This window comes from Macaca thibetana, chromosome X (assembly GCF_024542745.1).
Source record: "Macaca thibetana thibetana isolate TM-01 chromosome X, ASM2454274v1, whole genome shotgun sequence".
Classification (NCBI taxonomy): Eukaryota; Metazoa; Chordata; class Mammalia; order Primates; family Cercopithecidae; genus Macaca; species Macaca thibetana.
Genome location: NC_065598.1, coordinates 114,585,335 through 114,604,390, shown reverse-complemented (window position 1 = coordinate 114,604,390; position 19,056 = coordinate 114,585,335). Strand labels below are relative to the sequence as shown.

Genomic DNA, 19,056 nt, shown 5'->3' with positions numbered 1-19,056 from the left:
CTACAGCTGAAAAACATCTAAGCTGAAGTTTATTTTGTATAAATGCTACACAATATAGTATGTCTAGTCTGTTGCAGAAAAAGAAAGGTGAGCTTGAATTCATTCTTAAGCAATGCTGTACTTGGGCAAATCTTCACTCAACAAACCTGGGTGCCATATTACGAGAAAGTTCACATCGGAGTGCTTGCTAAATGCTAGGCACCATAATTCTGGCTCTACATGCTTTCTTGTGCTTAACCCTCACTCACAACACCCCTAAGAAATATATGAGCAGGCCAGGCACGGTGGCTCACGCCTGTAATCCCAGCACTTTGGGAGGCCAAGGCAGGCAGATCACCTGAGGTCAGGAGTTTGAGACCAGCCTGGCCAACATGGCGAAAACCAATCTCTACTAAAAATACAAAAATTAGCTGGGTATGGTGGTGCATGCCTGTAATCCCAGCTACTTGGGAGGCTGAGGCAGGAGAATTGCTTGAACCTGGGAGGCGGAGGTTGCAGTGAGCTGAGCTCGCATCACTGCATTCCAGCTGTTAAAGATGTCATAATCTTTAACAGCACTGCAATCTCAGCACTATGTAACTGTGCCAGCTCTAATCCTCTACGCTGAATGGGTGACAGAGCGAGACTCCGTGTCAAGAAAAAAAGAAAGAAAGAAGGAAAGAAATATATGAGCGCTATTATATTCCCACTTCACAGACGAGGAAACTGAGGCTCCTGGGGATTAAGTGATTTGCCCAAAGTTACACAGTTATCAGCAGAGCCAGAATTAAAATCGAGGTACGTCTGATTGATTCTAGAGCCCCTGAAATCTGCCTCCTAAGAATTGTCAGTCACCATTTATGTAATACTTATTATGTTCTATGGTAGATGCTTTGCATAAATTATTTAATCTTTGTAACAATCCTCTGAGACAGTCATTATTAATAGCCTCATTTTATAGATAAGGAAAACCAAGGTTTAGAGAAATTAAGTAACTTGGCCTAACACAACTGAGCATCAGAGTCCAGATCTTCAGCCTAGGCCTCTTTGATACCAGAACAGAATTCTTAACAACTAAGCTATACTATGATTCAGGTGCCTGGCCAGAGGATAAACATAAACTCTGGGATCTTTGGGCATTCATCCATGCCGTGCACACCTCTCTGTGAATAGCTCTTATACATGCCAGCGTGTGGCATGTTCCTCCGGAATGAGCTTTACATGTGCACATGGAGCACCCATCCTATCATTTTTCTTTTTTTGAGATGGAGTCTCGTTCTGTCGCCCAGGCTGGAGTGCAGTGGCGCAATCTTGGCTCACTGCAAGCTCTGCCTCCCGGGTTCACGCCATTCTCCTGCCTCAGCCTCCAGAGTAGCTGGGACTACAGGCGCCCGCCACCACGCCTGGCTAATTTTTTGTATTTTTAGTAGAGACGGGGTTTCACCGTGTTAGCCAGGATGGTCTCGATCTCCCGACCTCGTGATCCGCCCGCCCTGGCCTCCCAAAGTGCTGGGATTACAGGCGTCAGCCACCGCGCCCGGCCCCTATCATTTTTAATGTTGTGGCTTGACAGACATAATGCTTTATTCTTAGTACAAATCTCATGGCAAAATCCACTGGATTTGAGCCCTAATCAAGAGATACAGAAAGTCCAAACACTGTCACATGGATGCCAAATAAGGGTTTATTGAAAATAAACATAAATGCCCTCCATTGACTGGGCTTATTAGCATGAAGCAAAATGCAGATGCTATTTCCTCTTTGTGAGTTTTGAGGTCGTGGTCGATGTCTGGCCCTCTTTATAATCTTTAACAGCACTGCAATCTCAGTACTATGTAACTGTGCCAGCTCTAATCCTCTACTCTGAATGGGATTAAAAATGGCTTGAGACCGGGCGCAGTGGCTCACACCTGTAATCTCAGTACTTTGGGAGGCCGAAATGGGCAGATCGCGAGGTTAGGAGTTCAAGACCAGCCTGGCCAACATGGTGAAACCCTGTCTCTACTAAAAATACAAAAATTAGCCCGGCATGGTGGCAGGTGTCTGTAATCCCAGCTACTCAAAAGGCTGAGGCAGAATTGCTTGAAACTGGAAGGGGGAGGTTGCAGTGAACCGAGATTGCATCATTGCACTCCAGCCTGGGCAAAATAAATTCCATCTCAAAAGATAGATACATAAATGAATTTTTAAAAATGGCTTGAGCCGGCCGGGTGCGGTGGCTCATGCCTGTAATCCTAGCACTTTGGGAGGCCGAGTGGGTGGATCATGAGGTCAAGAGATTGAGACCATCCTGGCCAACATGGTGAAACCATCTCTACTAAAAATACAAAAATTAGTTGGGCGTGGTGGTGTACACCTGTAGTCCCACCTACTCAGGATGCTGAGGCAGAATTGCTTGAACACAGGAGGCAGAGGTTGCAGTAGGCCAATATTGCACCATTGCACTCCAGCCTGGCAACACAGCAAGACTCCATCTCAAAAAAAAAAAAAAGGCTTGAGCCAGGTGAAAATGGATGAAGGCAACTGGATGAAATTGGTATTGATTCTAAAAATTTTTGTTTAAATGAGGTGATAGTCATAAAACAAATGTAACCATTTTAAAGTGGACAATTCAGCTCATGGTTCATGATTAACAACCATAGGACTACCAAAGGTGGGTTCATAGTATTTCTTGGAGAAAGCTCATTCAGCTATGACCATCCATAGGAAATGGAACAATGTTTTTTGGATGCACTGGGCCTGAATTCCTTTGCTAATGTGTTGGAAATGTTGGTAGGTGGCACAACCAAGTTATTCTTTGTTAAGTGGATGGCTGACAATTGTTTTTTTTTTTTTTTTTGAGACGGAGTCTCGCTCTGTTGCCCAGGCTGGAGCGCAGTGGCCAGATCTCAGCTCACTGCAAGCTCCGCCTCCCGGGTTTACACCATTCTCCTGCCTCAGCCTCCCGAGTAGCTGGGACTACAGGCGCCCGCCACTTCGCCCGGCTAGTTTTTTGTATTTTTTAGTAGAGACAGGGTTTCACCGGGTTAGCCAGGATGGTCTTGATCTCCTGACCTCGTGATCCGCCTGCCTCGGCCTCCCAAAGTGCTGGGATTACAGGCTTGAGCCACCAGACAATTGGTTTTAAAAAGACAGTTCTTCATCTCCAGAGATATTGTAGCATTTATTAAAATGTAGCATTCACTAAAAAGGTAGTATTTATTCAAATGTAGCACTCAAATATAAAATATATTTTTATATGAAAATAAACTGCAGACAAAATTTATTTTAGATATTTTTATTTCTCCAAATTTGTTATTTATCAGGAGTGACTGAAATAAAAAATACAATTGAGTCCCATCATCATCATGGAAATGGCTTTAAGAGAAAACTGGTCAGATGAATATTATTGCTTCCCATTTTCAACCAGTAAATAGTTGCCACTGAGAAACTGACAGCCAGGAGTCTGTCAAGAATGTTCAAGATATGTTATATAATACAACATGCCTGTTCACAGGGGGAAAAATCCTAGGAAATAACTTATGTGTACTTCTTGATTTCATCATACAAGACAAGCACAAAAGCACCACCCATGCCCCTGAGAACATTGGACCATGCACCCTTGAAAAAAGCTTTGCCTCCTTCATCACGAGCTATCTTCCTCCAGCAGTCAAGCGTGCCTGTGTACATGATGTCAGCTGCAAAGAATAAAGACAGAGTTGGTGACTGAAGGCCGATGAAAAATCCTAAGATTCACTAGGCTAAATAAAGCAGAGCCCTACCTCTAAGAACATCAGCTTTAAACCCAACATTCACACATTAGCATGGGCAACACTGAAATATTAATGCTGTGACCACAGGAATACACAGACTACCCACTGGTCTTAATCTCTAATACCAGTTAAGCACCCTCATTCATAGGCAACTGAAGGGCTGGATCAAAGGCAGCTGTGGAATAGACACAGATGCTATCAACCCCATCCCTTGACTTGGACAGCCAGCCATTTCTAAAGGTGGGCATCACTAGTTTGTGGCCGCAGCTTGCCCCACGCCTACAATATTATCTTCTGCTCAAGGGGAACTTACTTCCTTTGCGCCCTGACTGCATCATCATGCGGCGGCGAACAGTATCAAATGGATAGGAAGTCAACCCAGCAACAGCAGTGACAGTCTGTGCGATCATCCAGCTGATGACGATGTGAGTGTTTTTGGGATCCGGAAGCATTCCTGGGAATAGGAAAGAGATGCTTTTACCAAAAAGTAGAGTTTTACTGACTTCCTTTCCCCACATCCCCTAAACATGTCATCTGTGCATGAGGGTCGCACTGGATGATCTTGGCTTCCTTCAGCAATTAAAAAAACTCTCTAGCTCTTGGAATGTTAGGTTGGTACAACGCTCTTTTAAATTGTCTCCTAAGAACACAACTTTAAAGCCCACAGCAAACTTACCCTTTGCAGTGTCATAGATACCGAAGTAGGCGGCTCGGTAGATGATAATACCCTGCACAGACACGTTAAAGCCTTGGTACAGGCCCTTAATCCCATCAGATTTGTAGATCTTAACCAGGCAGTCACCGAGGCCTCGGAATTCCCTTTCAGCTCCAGCTTTACCCACATCAGCTGCTAGACGGGTACGGGCAAAATCAAGAGGGTACACAAAACACAGGGATGTGGCCCCTGCGGCACCACCTGATGCCAGATTCCCTGCAAAGTAGCGCCAAAACTGGGTCCTCTTGTCCACACCACCTAGGAAGATCTGCTTGTATTTATCTTTGAAGGCGAAGTTAAGAGCCTGGGTGGGGAAGTATCTGATGACATTGGCCAGGTTACCGCGCCAGAAGGACAGAACTCCCTGCTCCTTGGGAATACGGACCACGCAGTCTATAATGCCTTTGTATTGCTTATCTGCAGTGATCTGCTTGCTGGCATGCTGCACCTAACAGACAGGAAGAAGCCAACAGGGACAGTTATAACCATGCGGAAGGGAAAGAGAAGAGCATATGCCATATGGATCAATACCCTTTAAGGCTGGCTCCCCTCTCCCAAATCTAGTCTTCGTATATCATACTGGCTGGAGCCTCCCAACCATATGAGGCTGTCACAGGGGAAGAGGTGATCGGCACCAGAGGTATTAAGCCTCCACCCCTCTGAGTGGGGAGGGGGCATCCTCCAGCGGACTCGTGACCTTTAAACCTGAGATAAAGGTCATTACCTCAAACCAAGGTTCAGAGGCATTAGGGCGAGTCCCACATAGGGCGCGGTCACCTTGGGGACCGCAGCCTACGCCTCCGGTCTCCTGAGCTGCTTCCGTCTCGCTCCGCCCCCACTCCGCTTCCAGAGGTGACCCGAGCGCCGCCGCCGGCACCCCTACACGCTCGCCCAGGGGCGCCCTCTAGAGCCAGCACTGGAGAGCGCGCGGCGCAGGGAGGCAGGCGGAGGGGACACGGCGGCCGCGGCTGCGCGGAGGCGGACGTAAAAGGAACACGCGCTTCCCGGCGCCGGCTTCCGGCCCGGCGAGGTTTGAGCGCGTCCGCGGGCTGGGAGGCCGCCGGACCCGGGCGCATGGCCTTCCCCGGGCAGTTATCTCCTTGCCGCGACCTTGAGGTCTTCGTTAAGAACTGGCGTTCCTCTTTCTAACGCCGGCTTTCGGCCTTCGCCCTTGACGCCCAGGCCCGGGGAGGCCGTCACTCAGGGACTGCTCCATCCGAGTCGGCCGCCTCGGGGATGCCGAGAGCCTGGTCCTGCTCTCCGCCCCTGGCCCCTTTCTAGACTCACAACTTCAGGTCACTAAAGGCGCCTCCCACCAGTTTGCCTTCTGCTCTGCCTCTGCGCCCGGCTCTGGCCTCTCCTAGCCGCTTCCCTGGCCATGTCTTTAGAGTTCGCTCCCCGCCACCCCTCGGGCGCCCGCCTTCTGTGCGACCCTTCCCCCCACTTCCTGGTTGGGCTCCTGGATCCCAGGACGTACCTGCAGCAGCAGCTTGACCCGCTCGATAGGCGCTACCGCCGTCTTGGAGATGGCTGCGGCCACTCCACCTGCCAGGAAGTCCTTGGCGAAGGACACAGCGGCATCTGTCATGTTGAAAGGAAAGAGGCGGCAGGCTGCTGCGGGACGGGACTGGGCCGGGAACCGGCTTTGACTCCGGCGCTGCGGGGCGGAGCGAAGCAAATGGCCGATTTATATAGGGGGAGCCGGCGCCGGAGCGGCAGGCGTCGGAGGCGGGGCCGGGGCGGGGTCTGGGCCCCGGCGCGCTGGGCGGCAGAGCAGCTGAGTGGCCCAGCGCGCAGGGGGAGGAGTCGTGGAGGGCTGGCCGGGACCGCTCTCCGCGCCGCCCGGGCTCGCCCTCGGCACCTGACCCGGCAGGAGGAAGGGGCGGGTCCAGAGGACACCCGGGACTTGAACGCTGAACCCTGACAGAGGCCTCGGAGTGGGTAGGAACGGTGAGGTCACGGTGTGCCTGGACAAAAACCCTTGGAGCAGAACTAGGGTGAGACGCATTTGTTACAGGGATGCCAAAAGAACCCTTCAGTCATCGAGATAAACAGTAGTTAATGTGATACTTTAAAAAAGTCGTATGGGCAAACATTCCTGCTGGCCGGCCCCCTTGTTTTGTAAATAAAGTTTAATTGAAGTGTCAAGGCTGAATTCAGGGTGAGGCAAGCGAGACAAAGTCATGCAAGTGCAGGTTGGGATCCTGTCTGTATTTCAAATGCTGATCATTTGTTCATCATGAATTTTTGCATTGCTTTTGATTTTTTTTAAAATAGTGCATTAAAAATCATTTGTCTTAATTACTGAGTTGTGTTTCACCAAGGTGAGTGCCTCACTCTTCCCACCCTAGGCCGGGCACTGTCCTGGAGCCAGTGAAACCAGACGAAATTAAGGGAACAATAGACGAAGGAACTGCCACCGTGCCCCAGACCCTGGTTTGCAAATACAGTTCAACAAAGACCTTGCCAGGAATTGGCCTGGGAGAGTCCAAAGGACTGGGCTGGGGGTGGGGAAATGATTTTAGCCAGAAGGTAAATATAGAGGTTGTACCCAGAAGGTTAAGAGGCTTAGGAAGGTTAAGAACTACGTTGACATTTGGCTTCCAGGACCCCAGGTAAAGTGCCCTTGGATCGAATAGATTTCTGAACTCCAGAAACATTTAGAGGAATCAATAGAATTAGATTGGCAGCCATTGCGCCAATGGACAAGTGCTTACTGAGCCCCTTAATCCCTTCACTGGGTAAGCATTTGCCACACATGTCCTCAAAAACCTACTTGTTAGCTTAAGTGGACTCCCTCAGGTTCAGAACAGGAGCAGAGAGTGTAATCACAAATTCCGTGTCTGAATAATCATAACAATGTTTATAAAAATAAGGATGACTGTTGAAAACGGCAACTGCGGCTGAACCTTATGTGCCCAGACTTCAGAATTCCCAAAGGCAAAATGCCAGCAGGCCTTTGCACGCTGAACACATAGTGGTCATATCCTTCACTTTCCTTTCCTGCCCTCTCCCATCTTCTCCAGATCTGCCTGTGAAAGGACCCAATTCTAGGACCCTCCAGGATGGTTAGGCCCTTCCTCTGAAAGTACACTTTGCAATTTGTTAGTCACCTCAAGAACCCCAGCGATCCAAACTGATACAGGCAAATTGCAGGTGTTCAAAGGAGCAATTTTGAATCTAGCTTTGTAGATCCTGGGAGAAATCTTTGACCTGCGTTAGTGAAAGGCTACAGTGTTTCTCAGCTGACTATAATAGTGAGGTAGCTGGATGCAAGAAAACAGCTTCAGAGAATGGTAGAGTATATCCTCCAAAGGCGATGTTCACTTCTCTATTCTGGTGAGAGAAACAAGAGCTAAGGCAAAATTCTACAGAGGGCTTTATTGGAGAGAGGTGGATTTTATTTATAGTGCATTTAAAAATAAAATTCAAAACCTTTCTAGTTTGAACTCTTGACATTCTGATGAATGCATTTTTATTCAACTGTTAATTATTCCTCAGTACACCTCGCCATCACTTGTGTATCCCTTTTCTTCATGTGACCTTGCCCTGGCCACATCTGCTACTCTCTTTGAGCATGATGCCTCTACTGCATTCTATTCCAGAGCTCATTGTTTTGTCAGTTTTTTTCTCTCCACAAAAAAAGGTGATCAAATAATTACATAGAATTTTTCCCTTCTCAGTCTTTGGGTAACTAAGTGTGGTTTTATTGACGATGAAATACAAGATGGGTCATTTAAAAGCAACTTCATGCCATCACTTGGTATTTTGCTAAATCCACAGTGAGCTGGAGCTCCCCTAGTCGCCTATCACCGTGTATATTTTAAGGAGTCAGATATTCTCGAAACTGTTAAGGCCATGAAAGACAAAGAGAGTAAGGAACTGTCATAGATTAAAGGAGACTAAAGAGACTTGACAACTGAATGTAATATATGACACTCAACTGGCTCCTGGACCAGAAAAAGGACATTGGTTATATTGGTGAGGTTCGAATATCTGTAGATTACCAATACTATTCTTGGTTATGGTGGTTATGTAAGATTTAGAGAAGTTGAATAAATGATATAAGGACATTTTTGTACTGTTTTTGCAGCATTTTAAAAAGTCTGAAAGTTTAAAAACTTTTTAAAGAAAAAAGAAGGAAAAAGAAACAAGGAGCAAGCATCCAGGAAAATAGAGAATAGAGTCTCATTCTGTCACCCAGGCTGGAGTGCAGCGGCACGGTCATAGCTTACTGCAGCCTCGAACTCCTCGGCTCAAGTGATCCTCCTGCCTTGGCCTTCCAAATTGCTGGGATTACAGGTATGAGCCACTGCACCCAGCCGAGAAGAATATTCATGATGATGATAATGATGATGTTGATAATGATATATGGCTGGTCAGTTAATCAAAACTAATTCCTCCATTGAGACATAGTGCTGTGTTAGAATTATTGTGTTTCTGGGAGGTATGTAAAATATAAGTCTAATAAAGAGGAACTAAAGCTAAGGCAATGCCTAGTAATTCTCAAGGAAAAACAAGGAAGAGAGTCAGAGATGACACTTTTAAGACCTCAGATATCTATGTACCAACACCCAGAATATGGGTAATAAAGGTAATGTATAATTTTTTTTTTTTTTTGAGACAGAATTTTTCTCTTGCCCAGGCTGGAGTGCAATGGTGCGATCTCCGCTCGCTGCAACCTCTACCTCCTGGGTTCAAGCGATTCTCCAGCCTCAGCCTCCCAAGTAGCTGGGATTACAGGCATGCCAACCACCACACCTGGCTAATTTTTGTATTTTTAGTAGATACGGGGTTTCACCATGTTGGCCAGGCTACTCTCAAACTCCTGACCTCAGGTGATCTGCCTGCCTCAGCCTCCCAAAGTGCTGGGATTACAGGCGTGAGCCACAGTGCCCGGCCGGGAATGTAAAATTTTAATACACTCAGGAAAATGCAGTTTTATAGGTATTGTTTAGATTTGATAGGGTGGAACTTCTGGCTAGCATCTGGAAAACTTGGTTCAGAGATACCATACAGAAGAAGAGGAGAGCAGTAATAAATCAAGAAGGTATAACTAGTAATTCTGGAGGGTGAAAAGCATTCAATGAGAATGAAACAGATAAATGAAAGTGATTATAGTTGTAGAAGTATACAACAGACTGCTCAGATTAAAAGTATGAATGGGGCCGGGCGCAGTGACTCACGCCTGTAATCCCAGCACTTTGGGAGGCTGAGGCAGGTGGATCACCTGAGGTCAGGAGTTTGAGATCAGCCTGGTCAACATGGTAAAACCCCGTCTCTACTAAAAATACAAAAATCAGCCACGTGTGGTGACTCACACCTGTAATCCTAGCTACTCAGGAGGCTGAGGCAGGAGAATCGTTTGAACCCGGGAGGCGGAGGTTGCAGTGAGCCCAGATCACACCACTGCACTCCAGCCTGGGTGACAGAGTGAGACTCTGTCTCAAAATAAAAATAAAAAATAAAATAAATAAAAGTATGAATGGCACTTCATAAAACTGTCACACAGACGAACAAGAAAGGGTGATCAGAGACATAGAACATCTGAATATCTGCTGGAAGTTATTCTGATAGCAACATATCTGATACATTCTTTTTTCTTATTTTTAAGACCATCTTAAAGTTAAGAAAACATCTGACAGATTCTTGGCTCTCTTGCTGATACAGTGTCATTACAGTTCTCAAAAGAGTGAAGAAGCAATGAAAGAAGCAATGAGGTAAATTGCTAAGCTGGGCTTAATCCTGATAATAAATAAGGAAGATTTGGTTAGCGAAGTGAAAGTGACAAGAATCTTGGGGAAAGTGATCCTGTCATCTGGATATCTGTTAAGCAAAAAAAACTAAAAAAAAAAAAAAAAAAAATTGCTGGGCATGGTCACATAGGTTAATTAACGTGTGTGTGTGTGTGTGTGCGCGTGTGCGCGTGTGGTGTATGTATGTGTATGTGTAAGGTAGACTTCAAAAGGATCAGAGAAAAGATAAGTATGATCTCCTGGCCTAACACCAAAAAAGAAAGATAGCTCAAGAGGGAGAGGGATCCAGTTGAAAATTCAGAACTGTAGAATTTGGAAAAGTTCCAATGATAAATTAAAAAGGAAGAGATTTCTAATAAACTACAGTGTCCTTATAGATTATTCTCTGATGAGCTCAGATCTTAAAAGTACATGTATATATGACAGAAGGAGGACTATGCTTCCAAGGACAAAGCCCAAAGAATGTCACAAACCTCTAGGAACTGAGTCATAAGGGCTAAAGTCCAGAATAAACCCAGGCTTATAAAATGGGACGTACCGCAATAAAGGGTTTTAATGCCCTATTTAATGCAAGACATTTAAGGATGAGGAGATAGAGCTTAATGGTAGCATGTGTGAAGAAGAGAAGTAGGTCCTAGTTCACTGTGGGTTGGCAATGCCAAAAAATACCAATGAGTCTTGAGTTGCACTAAGAGAATGGTAGTGACCAGATCAGAGGGACTTTCCGTTCCACTTGGGTTTCTGTTGGCCAGCCCATAGAGTTTTACATTTAATTCTGGATGCTACATTTAAGAGGACATTAACAAACTGGAGCATATTCAAACAAGGCAATCAGGAAAGTGAAGTGTCTATAAGTCATGTATTATGAGAAATGGCTGAATGAATGAGAGATATTTAACTGGGAAAGAGATTTGGGTGAAAGAAGGACATCATAACTGTCTTCATAAATTAAACATTCTATGTGGAATTAACACCCACTGGTAGAAGTTTCATGAAGGTAGACTTCAGCTCAAAAAGACATTACTTTGTAAAATGTGAGCTACTTAAAGGTAGAATGGGGCCGTATGATGGGGTGAACTTTTTGTTACTGGGAAGGCTAAAGGTTGAGGCAGAATAGCCACTTGTTAGGGATGCTATGGAGGAGATCACTGGGTTGGTCTGGAAAACAGTTCTACACCCTTTCCAATTCTAAGATTCTATGGCTCTATCCTTTTGTGTCTATAAGATTGAGTGGATTTGAGCATCTGGGTCTGGGAATCTGGGGCAAATAAGAAGAGAAAGGTAATTTAGCCCAGTGGTTAAGAGGGTGGGCCCTGCAACCAGGTTGCTTAAGTTTAAATTCTGGCTCTGCCACTTGCTAGCTGTCAGGTCTTGGGTAAATTGCTTTACCTCTCCAAACTGCAATTTCTTCAGGTGTAAAATGAGAATGATAGTAGTACCTATACCTCAGAGGACTGTAGGCACATGCAAATGAGATAATATATGCATAGAACATCACTTAATATGTGTTAGATTTTATTAATTTTAAGAAAAATACAGCTGGGCATAGTGGCTCACATCTGTAATCCCAGCACTTTGGGAGGCTAAAGCGAGAGGATCGCTTGAGCCCAGGAGTTTGAGACCAGCCAGGGCAACACGGTGAAACCCCATCTCTATGAAAAAATTAAACAGTTAACTGGGCGTGGTGGCACATGCCTATAGTCGCAGCTACTCGGGAGTCTGAGGCAGGAGGGTCACCTGAGCCAGGGAGGTGGAGGTTGCAGTGGGCCATGATTGCACCGCTGCACTACAGCATGGGTGGCAGAGTGAGACTCTGTCTCAAACAAAACAAAACAAAACAAAACAAAACAACAGTCGGTGGATTCCAGCCCATGGGTGACTGCTTAAAACAACAGTCTTATTGAGATGTAATCGTCAGACAATAAGACTGTACATATTTATAGAGCACAATTTGCCAAGTTTTTTCACATGTATACACGTGTTAAGCCGTCACCACAAGATCACGAACATATCCATTACCACATAAAATTTTATTGTGCCCCTTTGTAATCTCTCCATCCCCAAGCAACCTTTGATATGCTTTCTGTCACTATAGATTAGTTTCCTAGAATTTTGCATTTCCTAGAATTTTGTATAAATGAGATCATATATTATGTACTCTTCTTTCTGGGGTCTAGCTTCTCTCACTTTGCATGTTACTTTTTGAGATTCATTCATGTTGTGTGTATCAATAGTTATTTACTTTCTGTTGCTAAGTAGTATTCCATTGTGCAGATATGCCACTTTTTTTTTTTTTTTTTTTTTGAGATGGAGTTTCACTCTTGTTGCCCAGGCTGGAGTGCAATGGCATGATCTTGGCTCACTGCAAACTCCGCCTCCTGAGCTCAAGCGATTCTCCTGCCTCAGCTGCCCAAGTAGCTGGGATTACAGGCATGCGCCACCACGCCTGGCTAATTTTTGTATTTTTAGTAGAGACAGGTTTTCACAATGTTGGTCAGGCTGGTCTTGAACTCCTGGACCTCAGGTGATCCACCCGCCTTGGCCTCCCAAAGTGCTGGGATTACAGGCATGAGCCATTATGCCTGGCCCACGTTTTGTTTATTCATCATTTGATGGACATTGGCTAATTTCCACTTTTTGCCTATTATGAATGACACTGCTATAAACTTTCCTATACAAGTTTCTGTGTGGACATATGGTTTTATTTCTGGAGTTGTCACCTAGAAGTGGAATGGCTGGGTCACGTGGTAACTCTATGTTGAACGATTTGAGGACCTGCCCAAGTTTTTTCCAGAGTGATTGTACCATTTTACATTCTCAACAGCAGGGTACGAGAGTTCCAGTTCCTCCACATCAGTCACTGCAACCTTGACCTCCTGGGCTCAAGTGACCCTCCCACCTCAGCCTCTCAATTAGCTGGGACCACAGGCGCCTGCCACCACCCCTGGCTAATTTTTAAATTTTTTGTAGAGACAGGGTCTGCCTATATTGCCCAATGGGGGTGGTTAGTTACCATTTAAATGCAATTGTATATAAATAATTTTTTTTTAGACAGTCTTGCTCTGTTGCCCAAGCTGGAGTGCAGTGGCGTGATCTTGGCTCACTGCAACCTCTGCTTCCCGGGTTCAAGCAATTCTCCTGCCTCAGCCTCCCAAGTAGCTGGGATTATAGGCGTGCACCACCACACCTGGCTAATTTTTGTATTTTTAGTAGAGATGGGGTTTCACCATCTTGGCCGTGCTGGTCTTGAACTCCTGACCTCAAGTGATCCACCAGCCTCGGCCTCCCAAAGTGCTGGGATTACAGGCGTGAGCCACTGCACGTGGCCCAATTGCATAGAAATAATTTAACTCAGAAAAATTTAACTTAGAAATATTTATATATTTTAATAAATTTTATAAGCTGTGACTATCTTCTAAACCTGTGCAGGGTAAAATGTACATTATTCAGGTGATGGTTACACGAAGACGAGACCTCTCCACTAAGCATTATATTCATATAACAAAATTGTATGCATACCCCTAAATTTACACAAAACACCCCCTGCACATATACATTTTGCTTTATGGATCTCCAACTTTAGTCTGAATAAGACTAAATAACTTTATGGGGAAAATTACATATTGCATCTATATAATTAAATGTAATTTGATATATATAAAATCAGGCACCTTGGCATAACAATCAGGATCCCCAGGTGAGCTTATTGAAAATGGAGCACAGATTCATCTTTGATAAAGATGTATAATTTCTTCTAATTCCAAAGTAAACATAATGAGCACACAAAATTTTATTTCAAGTTTCCTTTTAGAAATGTGAGCAAAAATATTTGTTTCAGGATCTAATATGTGATATTTATCTTCTGATGACTACTCTAGCTGTATGTGCTTTGCTGTATGTCAGACACACCCCCCTCGTTTCCATCATCCTATTGTAATATTTTATTTATTTATTTATATTTATTTTTGAGATAGGGTTTCACTCTGTTGCCCAGGCTGGAGTGCAGTGGCATGATCATGGCTCACTGTCACTGCAACCTTGACCTCCTGGGCTCAAGTGACCCTCCCACCTCAGCCTCTTGATTAGCTGGGACCACAGGCGCCTGCCACCACCCCTGGATAATTTTTAAATTTTTTTGTAGAGACAGGGTCTCCCTGTGTTGCCCAAGCTTGTCTTGAACTCCTTGGGCTCAAGCAGTCCTCCCACCTTGGCCTCCCAAAGTGCTGAGATTACAGGCCTGAGCCACTGTGCCTGGCCCCATTGGAATATTTTAGACAGTTCCTAAGTAACAGCTGTCAAATGGACCTGAATATTATATCAATTAGTTTGGATATTACTTTCATATTTGGCTAGCAGTGACAACAAAAGGGAGAGATGCAAATGACTGAATAATTTATTTTTGCTTTCTGCTAGTACACGACTTTCCCCGTGTCTATCCCTTCTCCAGTCTTCTATTGTTGTTATACTTGTTTTTTTCCTCCTCATTGTCTTTGTGATTAGATTAGGGGCACCTGCATCACAATAGAATGTATTAGGGCTTCAAGTCAGCATGCCCGGTTCAAGTCGCATCTTTTTTTTTTTTTTTTTTGAGATAGAGTCTTGCTCTGTTGCCCAGGCTGGAGTGCAGTGGTGTGAGCTCAACTCACGGCAACCTCCGCCTCCCGGGCTGAAGCAATTCTCCTGCCTCAGCCTCCCGAGTATCTGGGATTACACGTGCCCGCCACCACACCCAGGTAATTTTTGTATTTTTGTAGAGATGGGGTTTCACCATGTTGGCCAGGCTGGTCTCGAACTCCTGACCTCAAGAGATTCACGCACCTCGGCCTCCCAAAGTGCGGGGATTATAGGCGTGAGCCACCGTGCCTGGCCTCAAGTCACATCTTGAGGCCTTTCTTTAGCCACCATCCTCAGTGTCAGTTTTTGTTGCTTCCCACTCCCCCAGAAGTTTCTTCCCATCCACTCCTTTGCTGCTCTTACTCAGTCCCTTGCCATCTATTTGCTGATGACACCCAAATTCCTATCTCCAGTCATCACTCTTCCCCACACTCTAGACTTGTCCCTATTATCCTGAAATAATTATCAATAATGTTCTGATATACTAGTTTCCTATGGCTGCTATAACAAATTACCACAAATACATTGGCTTGAACAACACAAATTTATTAGCTTGTAGTTCTGTAGTCACAAGTCTGATGTGAGTCTCACTGGGCCAAAATTGAAGTGTCGACAGGCCTGCGTGCCTCTCTGGAGGCTCCAGGGGCAAATCTGTTAGTTTGCGCATTCAGGTTCTTGGCTGAGTTCAGTTCATTGTGACTGTAGGGTTGAAGTCCTTTATTTCCTTGCTGGCTGTCAGCTGAGGGTCATGCTCAGCTTCTAGAGGCCATACCCATTTCTTGGCACCCCGAAACCTTTGTCTTCAAAGCCAGCAATGGCGAGTCCAGTTCTTCTCAGGCCTCATTTCTCCTGCCTCTTCTTCCATCCTTGCATCTCCCTGACCCATTCTTCTGTCTTCCTCTTCCACTTGTGATTTTTTTTTTTTTTTTTTTGAGACAAAGTCTCGCTCTGTTGCCCAGGCTGAATTGCAGTGGTGTGATCTTGGCTCACTGCAACCTCCACCTCCCAGGTTCAAGTGATGCTCCTGCCTCAGCCTCCTGAGTAGCTGGGATTACAGGTGTGTGCCACCACATCTGGCTAATTTTTGTATTTTTAGTAGAGGCGGGGTTTCACCATGTTGGCCAGGCTGGTCTCAAACCCCTGACCTCAAATGATCCGCCTGCCTTAGCCGCCCAAAGTGCTGGGATTACAGCCGTGAGCCACCGTGCCTGGCCCCACTTGTGATTTTAAGGATTGTGATTAGATGGGGCCCACCCAACGAATCCAGGAGAATCCCTCCATCGCAATGTCTGTAACAGTAATCACATCTGCAAAGTCTCTTTTGTCATGAAAGGTAACATATTCACAAGTTCTGGGGGTTAAGGTGTGGACATCTTTGGTAGGGGCCATTATTCCGCTTACCATGACTGGTTTGGACAATTACACAGACAGCATGTGGTCCAGCCCACTGTCTACTTGACTTCTCTACTTGCATGTCTCATGGGCATTTTGAATTTAACATGTCCAAAACAGAACTTTTAATTCCTCCCCACCAAAACTCTGTCCCTCCTCAGTCTTCCTCACATCAGCAAATGGCAAGATCATCTACCTGTTCTTAAGTCAAAGGGCAAAAACCAGCCAGGCTCAGTGGCTCACATCTGTAATCCCAGCACTTTGGGAGGCCGAGGCAGGCCTTGATCACTTGAGCTCAGAAGTTCGAGACCAGCCTGGGCAACATGGTGAAATCCCATGTCTACAAAAAATACAAAAATTAGCCAGGCATGGTGGTGCATGCCTATAATCCCAGCTACTCAAGAGGCTGAGGTGGGAGGATTGCTTGAACCTGGGAGGCGGAGGTTGCAGTGAGCCGAGATTGCGCCACTGCACCACTGCACTCCATCCTGGGGGAGCAGAGTGATATCCTGTCTCATGAAAACAAACAAAAACCAAAAACCTAGGTGCCACCCTTGATTCCTTTCTTTAACTCCCTCCATTCAATCCTTCAGCAAATCATGCTGAGTCCACCTCCAAAAGACATCTTGAACTCATTCATTCCTCTCCATCTTTATTGCCACCATTCTAGTCCATGCCATCCTTTCTTGCTTGGACTTCCGAAATTGCTTCTTAACTGGTCTCTCTCACTTACAGCCTTGCTTCCCTCCAATCCATGCTCCACTCCAATCCATGCTCCACACAGCAACTGAGTAATCTTTTAAAAAATCAATTAGATTATGTCGCTTTTCTGCTTAAAAACCTTCAATGCCTCCCCACAGCATTTAGAATAAAATTTGACTTCTTGTTCTGGCCCACGTGGCCACATAAGATCTGGCGCTCTCTCTCCAATCTCATGTCATCCCACTCTCTCACCACACTCTGGCTACCCTTGCCTCCTTTCTGTTCACAAAGGCTTTCCCACTGCCACACTTCTGCACTTGTTCTTCCCTCTGCCAGGAATGCTCTTCTCCCTCGTTCTTTTTTCTTTCTTTCTTTTTTCTTTTCTTTTCTTTCTTTCTTTTTTCTTTTCTTTTCTTTTCTTTCTTTTTTTTTTTTTTTTTTTTGAGACAGACTCTCGCTCTGTCACCCAGGCTGGAGTGCAGTGGTGCGATCTTGGCTCACTGCAACCTCCACCTCCTGGGTTCAAGGGATTCTCCTGCCTCAGCCTCCTGAGTAGCTGGGATTACAAGCGTGTGCTACCACGCCTGGCTAAGTTTTGTGTTTTTAGTAGAGATGGGGTTACACCATGTTGGCCAGGCTGGTGTCAAATTTCTGACCTCAAGGGATCCGCCTGCCTTGGCCTCCCAAAGTGCTGGGATTACAGGCGTGAGTCACCGCGCCGGCCCTTTTTTTTTTTTTTTTTCTTTTTTGTAGGGCAAGTCAAGTGAAGCAGTGGGAGTGGGAAGAACAAAGAAATCTGTAGCTGGTTGTGGTCAATTACTTGTAAACACCACTGCACTTTGACCAGCCCTCCCTAGTTCTTTGCATAGTTGGCTCATTCTCATCCTTCAGGTCTCATCTCAAATGTCACCTGTCAGAGTGGCCTTCTCTGGCTCTGTGATTTAAAATATTCCCCTGTGGCTTCAGCCGGGGAGGCAGAGGTTGCAGTGAGCTGAAATCGTGCCACTGCACTCCAGCCTAGGTGACAGAGCGAGACCCTGTCTCAAACAAAACAAAACAAAAACCAAAAATAAAATATTCCCCTTACCTCCACATAATTCTCTAATAAAGCACCCTGTATATAAGCACCCTCGTAACATTACAGTCCATGATTACCTAAATTATTGATTAGTTTACTTGTTTATTGACTGCCACTCTCACTAGAATATAAGCTCCTTGAGGGCAAGGACCTTATCTGCCTTTTGTGCCACTGTGTCTGTAGTATCTAACAGTTATTGAATAAATGCACAAAGCTACTCTTCTTGCTCTGACCCACTTTTGCTTGCTTCCATCTCTGTGACACTGCATATGCCCTGCCTTTAACCTGCAATGTCTTCCTACTCGTGACCAATACATATCCCTTAACTTCCTTCAAAACTTAGCTCAAGACTCATGGTTGAGTGCGGTAGGCCATGCCTGTAATCCCAGCACTTTGGGAGGCTGAGGCAGGTAGATCACCTGAGGTCGCGAGTTCAAGACCAGCCTGGCCAACATGGTGAAACCCCGTCTCTACCAAGAAAATACAAACATTAGCCGGGCATGGTGGCAGGTGCCTGTAGTCCCAGCCACTCAGGAGGCTGAGGCATTAGAATCACTTGAACTGCGAGGTGGAGGTTGCAGTAAGCCAAGATTGCATCTCTGCACTCCAGGCTGGGTGACAGAACGAGACTCTGTTTAAAAAAAAAAAAAAAAAGACTCACAACCTCCCCAAATCCCTGTTGATCACTAGTCTCTCTCCCATGTGATGATCCCTTTAGTTTTTTATTCACTAAGTTTGTATAGAGCTCCTTGGCAATCTTATGAACAGTTGATACTACATTATCATGCCTTTGCTTGTATTTGCTTTGTAATCAGTCATTTCATATATGTAGGTATGTTTTGTTCTTTAAGACCATAAATTCCTCCTGAGTCAATATTACATCACACATCTTTATAATCCTTCTCAAGTACTTAGTTCAGGGTGGTGCTCACTGTCAGCCACACAGCAGAAAGGCAGAACTCTCTTTTCGTACTCCCAAGAAAATGAAATTAGCTGGTAGTTTATTTTAGAAACAGAACAAAAGTTTTAGAGTTCTTCTGATATTAGAAAAATCAGGAATATTATTTT

General features: G+C 45.3%; 2 protein-coding genes across 2 annotated transcripts in view; both read right to left on the bottom strand.

The window, feature by feature from the left end:
• The window catches only part of NDUFA1 (NADH:ubiquinone oxidoreductase subunit A1), a 970,503-nt gene that overhangs the window by 425,791 nt on the left and 525,656 nt on the right, over positions 1–19,056 (bottom strand). The window lies entirely within an intron of this gene.
• SLC25A5 (solute carrier family 25 member 5) lies at positions 3,241–6,729 on the bottom strand. Its single transcript, XM_050776133.1, has 4 exons — positions 5,924–6,729; positions 4,408–4,894; positions 4,045–4,185; positions 3,241–3,656 (listed from the first exon to the last, which is right to left on the bottom strand). Exons 1-4 carry the CDS (start codon positions 6,032–6,034, stop codon positions 3,499–3,501), a joined length of 897 nt encoding a protein of 298 aa, XP_050632090.1. The 5' UTR covers positions 6,035–6,729; the 3' UTR covers positions 3,241–3,498.

Bases quoted from the DNA above. Each gene is read 5' to 3' on its own strand.
- SLC25A5 (XM_050776133.1), bottom strand. From the start codon at position 6,034: ATGACAGATGCCGCTGTGTCCTTCGCCAAGGACTTCCTGGCAGGTGGA. The intron at 4,895-5,923 runs GTACGTCCTGGG...CCTGTCTGTTAG, and splicing joins GGGTCAAGCTGCTGCTGCAG to GTGCAGCATGCCAGCAAGCA. The intron at 4,186-4,407 runs GTAAGTTTGCTG...TCCTATTCCCAG, and splicing joins TATCTATGACACTGCAAAGG to GAATGCTTCCGGATCCCAAA.